The 6,256-nt window shown below is 54.9% G+C and overlaps 1 protein-coding gene across 1 annotated transcript; it reads left to right on the top strand.

The window, feature by feature from the left end:
* Window positions 1-77: 77 nt before the first annotated feature.
* On the top strand, window positions 78-3,178 carry GFER (growth factor, augmenter of liver regeneration). Its single transcript, XM_008581661.1, has 3 exons — window positions 78-338; window positions 627-823; window positions 2,299-3,178. The coding sequence occupies exons 1-3, from the start codon at window positions 78-80 to the stop codon at window positions 2,459-2,461; spliced, it is 621 nt and encodes a 206-aa protein (XP_008579883.1). The 3' UTR covers window positions 2,462-3,178.
* The last annotated feature ends 3,078 nt before the right edge of the window (window positions 3,179-6,256 follow it).

Consider the following 6,256-nt stretch of genomic DNA (forward strand, 5'->3'; position numbering starts at 1 on the left):
CGCGCGCGCTGGCCTGGAGGCCGACCTGGAGGCCCCTCTGGCGGCCGAGCTGGCCCGGCAGGCTTTGCGCGAGCAAGATGGCGGCTCCCGGCCAGCAGGGAGGATTCGGACGCGGGAACCTTTTCTCCTTCCTGCCGGGCGGCGCGCGCTCCGAGGTGATGGACGACTTGGTGACCGACGCGCGGGGCCGGGGCGCTCGGCGGAGAGACGCCGCCGCCTCGGTCCCGACACCAGCCCAGACGCCGACCTTCGACTCTCAGGTCGCTGAGGATGCCTCCCGGAGGCGGCCCTGCCGGGCCTGCGTGGACTTTAAGACGTGGATGCGGACGCAGCAAAAGGTGCAGTTGCCCTCCCGGACCTCCCAGCCGCGTCCCTCAGCTCCCACACCTTGTTCTCAGGTTCCCTGATCAGACCTCCCAAGGGCTCAGGACCCCCAGGGTTGGCTGTTCCTAAACCTTGCGTCCGAGGTAGGCCTGGTCTTTCAGCTTTCAGCTGCGCGTTGGCCGGGTCGTCTGCAGGACTCCTGTCTGAGTCAGTGGGCCACTGTCTGGGGCGGGAAAAGGGCAGCTCTGGGGGCTTCTGGTCGGGGGAGAATGAACTGACCTTTAGTTGGCCTATTTCTGCAGCGGGACAGCAAGTTTAGGGAAGACTGTCCACAGGATCGCGAGGAACTGGGCCGTCACAGCTGGGCTGTTCTCCACACCCTGGCTGCCTACTACCCCGACCTGCCTACCCCAGAACAGCAGCAAGACATGGCCCAGTTCATACATTTATTTTCCAAGTTTTACCCGTGTGAAGAGTGTGCTGAAGACCTAAGGAAGAGGTAAGCACGTCTGCAGGGAACAGAGCATTGCACCTGGGCCTGGGGCCCCTGGCTGATGTCATAGAGGGGAGCCTAGAGAAGTAGATGCAGAGGTGGCAAAGGGTTGCTGAGGAGCAGGGACCGCCAATAGACTGAGGGGGGATGGATTGGATTATCTGAGTTATCTTCTCCCCTCAAAGGTCATGCTGCCTAGATCTGCTGCTGGGCGCTGCTGCTTTCCGCACCCACAAAACTCCCGGAAAGGGCTTCCCTCACATGGTCGTTTGCTTAGCACTGATGAAGGCTCCAGGAGGTTAGGGAGAACTCCACTTTGCCTGACTTCTCTAGCAGGACTGCTGGTTTTAAGATCTCGGGAACCTACTGCTTTTGCTCCTTTTTTTTTTTTTTTTTTTGACTATGGTAAATAGTCTTGCTTTCTTGCATTCTTTTTTTGCTAGTTTTTTATTGAACAATAAAGAAATTACTAATTTTTGCATATTGATTTTGTATCTGACAACATTACTGAAATAAAAAGCTCTAAGAGTTTCTTTGATAGTCTTTGGGTTTTACTGTATACAGGATGATGTCATCTGCAAAAAGGGAGAGTTTGACTTTGTCTTTTCCAATGTGGATACCCTTGATTTATCAGCAACCACACTCTAACCAACTGAGCTAACCAGACAGTCCTGCTTTTGCTTCTAAGAGCCATCTTTTCCTCATTGAGGATCACAAGGGCTGTGTGTGGCCCTTGTAGGCGTTTCTAGGTTGGACATGTAAGGCAGTTGCCCTTGCTGTTTGAAGCTTGGGCATTTAGAATGAGGTCTTTTGCTCAAGTGAGGCACTAGGGCCAAATGTGCTAAGAAAAATCTGGGGGCTGGCAGGTTAGGTCAGTTGGTTATGGCACAGTGCTATAACACCAAGGTCAAGGGTTTAAGTTCCTATACCTATGGCCAGCTGCCAATAAAAAAAAAAAATACAACAGAGGAGTTAAAGATTAAAATAAATGTAGAGGTGTGGCCAGTTAGCTCAGTTGGTTGGAGTGCAGTGTTACAACACCAAGGTCAAGGGTTCAGATCTCCATATCGCACCCAGGCGCCAAAAAAAAAAAGAAACAAGTCTTGTTTTCAGTTACATGGTTGTGCCAGCCCCACCCCGTCTATGCTCTGCCTGAGGCCAGGAACACTGGGATGTGGCTTCCTGATTGTTATAAGGTTGTAAAGTTGCCTGGTCTGTGCTTTAATATCTTGCCCAGGGCCCTCCTTATTAAGGTTTCCCACGCTGCCCAGGTGGGTGTTTGAGCAGCCCTGGGAGACCACCAAGCCCAGGAAGCTGCAGGGTCAGTTCTGTTCTGGGAAATCCTGCCCTTGGAGCACGATGGCACTCCCAGGTATAGCTCCCAGTAGCGCCCCAGCACTGCCCTCAGGAGCAGCAAGGAGCTGGCAGGGACAGTAGAGCCACTGCCTCCTCCCTTCATGTGCTCCCCCTGCTCCCTGCAGGATAGGTAGGAACCAGCCAGACACTCGCACCCGGGCAAGCTTCACCCAGTGGCTGTGCCGCCTGCACAATGAGGTGAACCGCAAGCTGGGCAAGGCTGAGTTCGACTGCTCACAAGTGGATGAGCGCTGGCGCGACGGCTGGAAGGATGGCTCCTGTGACTAGAGGGTGGCCAGCCAGGGCCTGCAGGGCCCCCTGGCTGCGGAGGGGCAGGGCACTCATTAAAGTGCATCAGAGCCAATTCCTGTCGTGTCTCAGTTGGGTGGTCCTCAGGACACTGCCCGTGGGGCCCGTCCCCTCTCAGGTTTGGAGTATGAGTGGAAGTGTCCACTGCAGGCACCCTGACAGCCTCTCCCCAGCCAAGGCCCCGTGGGGCTGCAGGTGAGAGAGGTGGGAACAGCCCAGGCTGCCCCTCACCATTTAGGATGGAGCCTTCTGCCCACCCCACACCCCAGCACCTAGTTCCCCACATGGGAAGACAGCAGGCGTGGCTTGGCTTCTCTGTGCCTGTTCCTCGAGGCTAGGGATGCCTGCAGTGCCACAACCTTGGTGGTTCTGTGATGTTACCACTTTAGAAATGAGGCCGGGCTAGCTGGTTGGCTCAGTTGGTAGAGCATGGTGCTAACACCAAGGCGAAGGGTTTGGATCCGCATACCTGCCAGCTGCAAAAAAGATTCAGAAATGATGCCTGGTGGCTGAGCTCTCCACTCTGCTCAGTCCCTACAAGGAAAGTTCAGGCAGGGCTTTTTTCTGAGGGCCCACCAGCCATGCTGCCCACCCAGGTCCTTCCATGGCTGTGCCAGACCTGTCAACAGTGGCTTCATGGGGGCAGCTTTCTCAGAGTTTGAGACCAAAATAAAATGCTGGAGAAGTGACTGAGAACATGGCTTCTGTGTGTTTTGTGCTGGGGCTCACAGTGATGGGCAGGGCCTGCTCCTGACCCTGTGCTCAGCTAAGTCCTCCCGTCCAAGGTCCTGGCTCCTTAGAGGAAGGAGAGGTCCTGAGGGGAATGGGCCAGGGTATTTCAGGAGCAGCAAGGAGGCGAAGTGGCTGGGGCAGAGGGAGCCCGAGAGCTGACGGGGTCAGAGAGGTCTGTAAGAGCCCAGCACAGACTTGGCTTTTACTCCCAACTCCCATAACAGGAAGCTCTTGGAGGTTTGGAGCGAGGTATGGCACAGAATGATGTGATTTTTGAAAGGTCCTTCTGGCTGCTGAGCTGGGATGAGGCAGGTGACGGTGGGAGCAGGGAGTCTGGTTAGGAAGCCAGGGCCGGTACCCAGGTGACAGCTGATAAGAGACTCATCCAGGGTGGGAGAGGACCCTGGGTACATTGAAGGTAGAACCGGGGAATTCCCAGTGTGAGAAAGGAGCCAAAGGAGACTGGGCATTTCAGTCAGAACATCTGGCATTTGCTTTGTGCATCAGTGAGATGGAGAAGGCTGTGAGTGTAGCAATTTGGAAGTGAACTGGACCCAACTTTTGGGCCTCCCTGGGTCTGCTCAGCTCCACCTGCCCCAGGCCTTGGCTCCAGAACAGCCCAGCAACAAATCCAGGCCCCTGTGTCCCTGTGGTGTGTCAACCTCTCCCTGGGAGACGGCCAACCTTGGCATGACCTAATGCCTCACCCAGAGAGAGCTGTAGTTCCTCCACCCAGATGGCCCCGTGGGGGTGCTGGCTTCTGCAGGGGCTGCCCAGAGGGGCCAGGGACACAAATGACAGGGCGCAGAAGCAGCCAGCATAGAAGTTTCTTCTTTCCCCCAAGACTTCTGACTTTTCTTGAGGCCTTCTGCAAGTGCTGGGGAGCCGGCCGGGTTCTCTGGTGAAGCTGTGGTCAGCTCAGGAGCACGCTGCCTGTGCTCGCTTTCCTCCCTCCCTTTTTACCCTTACTCTGTCTTCCCCGAAGTTTCATCCCCCAATAAAACTCTACTTTGCCTCAGACTGTCTTCTAGGGCACCCAGGCCAAGACAAGTGGCACTCTAGTGCAAGGGAAGGTTCCGGCTCAAGCTGTCACCATACAGACCAATGGGTCCAGCACAGAGGGAAGAGCCCCAGGATCGTGTCCTGGGTCCCTACGACTCGTAGGTCACAGACAGGCAAGAGGAGGGACCTGAAAAGGGCTGACAAGGTGGGGCCCATTAGGCGGAACAAGAGAAGAGGGTGGGTGACATCTAGAAATGTATCCTGGAGGGAGGGGACAGCATCTGAGACTTGCCCCTGGGATTGGCAAGTGGAGGTCGCTGGCAACCCTGAGTTTAGGTGGAGTTGGGAGCTGGATTATACAGGGTTTCAGAGAGAATGGGAGGGAGAGGTATTGGAAGCAGAGGGTTGGAACTCTGCCAAAGGGAGCGGTGACATGGGGCAGCTGGAGGGCAAGTAGGGTCAAGAGTGGTGTTTGGAGGGCCAGCCCATGGTTCACTCAGGATAGTGCGGTGCTGATAACACCAAGGCCACGGGTTCGGATCCTATATAGGGATGGCTGGTTAGGCTCACTTCAGAGAGCATGGTGCTGGCAATACCAAGTCAAGGGTTGGGATCCCCTTACCAGTCATCTTTAAAAGAAAAAAAAAAATTAAGAATTTCAAGATGGCAGCATCAGAATATTAAATCAAGCACAGGGCCCTTCTAAGCATGCGGATCTATGTGACTGTACAACTTTCATGTCCATGAAGCCAGCCCTGCCTGGAGCAATTATAGAAATAATGAAATAACAATTGCTTCCATCTTTGGGGCACCTGCTCTGTGCTATACCCTGACTGTCACTTTAATTTTTTCTTTTTTTTTTTTAACATTTCTGCAGCTGTTTTATCTCCCCTGTGTAAAAAAAAAAGAGTGCTGTTTGGTTTTATAGAAGAAAGTGCAGAGTGTTGCGTGCTCATGCAAATGGTCAAGTAAAAGGGGGAAATGGATAGTGCAGGAGGCAGGTCCGTCACCTACAGGTGAGGGGATGGGACTGGAGGCACAGGGTAAAGGACTTAGCACCTCTAGCAACACCTGCCCTGTGCCCCGCTAGGCCAAAGGAAGAGTTTCAGACCAGAACCAATGAGTTCCCCACGAGACTGGGACAGGCACCAGGAGAGGACCTGGGTTCAAATTCCAGCTCTTCACTTTGACTCTGTTTAAGGAACAAAACCGGCCTGTGTATTTACCCATCTGAAAAATGGGGATAATAACAGTCCCTACCTCCACAGGTCGTTATAAAGCACTTGACACTGTAAATGCTCAATAAATGCAGACTTTTCTTATCAATGCCCTAGACAGAAACATAGGAGTCATCTGAGCTCCTACCAAGCTGCCCTGGAAGGAACAGGGTTCTGTCTCACCTGGGGCTGGGGTCTGTGGAAGAGACCCAGCAGGGGTACAGGGCAGCTTGACACCAGCTCGGCCAAACTGCAGCTTCTGATGCTTCTCCCTGCCCTACCCCAGACTAAATACATCAGCCACAAGTCAGTCGGGGAGACCCCGGAGCGGGGAGGACGAGGCCATTCGGCCACAGGAAAGAAGCAGGGGTGCCCCAGCTGGCTGCTGTGCCGTCTGCCCCTGGAAAATGCCCCCGGGGGTGGAGGCCATTCTTCTCACCGGACCCTCCCCATCAGGGAGGATAGAATCTTCTGAAGAAGCTAGTGTGCAGTGGTGGAAAGGTCCCCAGTCACCTCGCTCTGGTCTTTCCGTGCTCGGAGCCAAGCAGCCAAGTTTGCTGTCCCCGAGGGCGGGGGGAGCCGCGAGAGCCCTCGGGCCTCGGTTCCCCGCTTGGGCACTCACCAAATAAATGGCCCTGCTCAGAGGAGTGGCTAGTGTTTTGTTCTGCTACGGCAAAGTCTGAATGTAGTCCCTCTCCCCTTGCCCTTCTTTACCCCCAGGGGCCCAGGCGGTGGGTCCCCCAAGGATGGCTCTCCATCTCGGCACCCGAGTTGTGCAGGTGAGGCTGGAGCGAGGGAAGGGGACGGGAGGGAGGGAGAGGGC

The sequence above is a fragment of the Galeopterus variegatus genome, unplaced genomic scaffold (genome assembly GCF_000696425.1).
Source record: "Galeopterus variegatus unplaced genomic scaffold, G_variegatus-3.0.2 Scaffold92, whole genome shotgun sequence".
NCBI classification, from domain to species: Eukaryota; Metazoa; Chordata; class Mammalia; order Dermoptera; family Cynocephalidae; genus Galeopterus; species Galeopterus variegatus.

Bases quoted from the DNA above. Each gene is read 5' to 3' on its own strand.
- GFER (XM_008581661.1), top strand. From the start codon at position 78: ATGGCGGCTCCCGGCCAGCAGGGAGGATTCGGACGCGGGAACCTTTTC. The intron at 339-626 runs GTGCAGTTGCCC...CTATTTCTGCAG, and splicing joins GGATGCGGACGCAGCAAAAG to CGGGACAGCAAGTTTAGGGA. The intron at 824-2,298 runs GTAAGCACGTCT...TGCTCCCTGCAG, and splicing joins GCTGAAGACCTAAGGAAGAG to GATAGGTAGGAACCAGCCAG.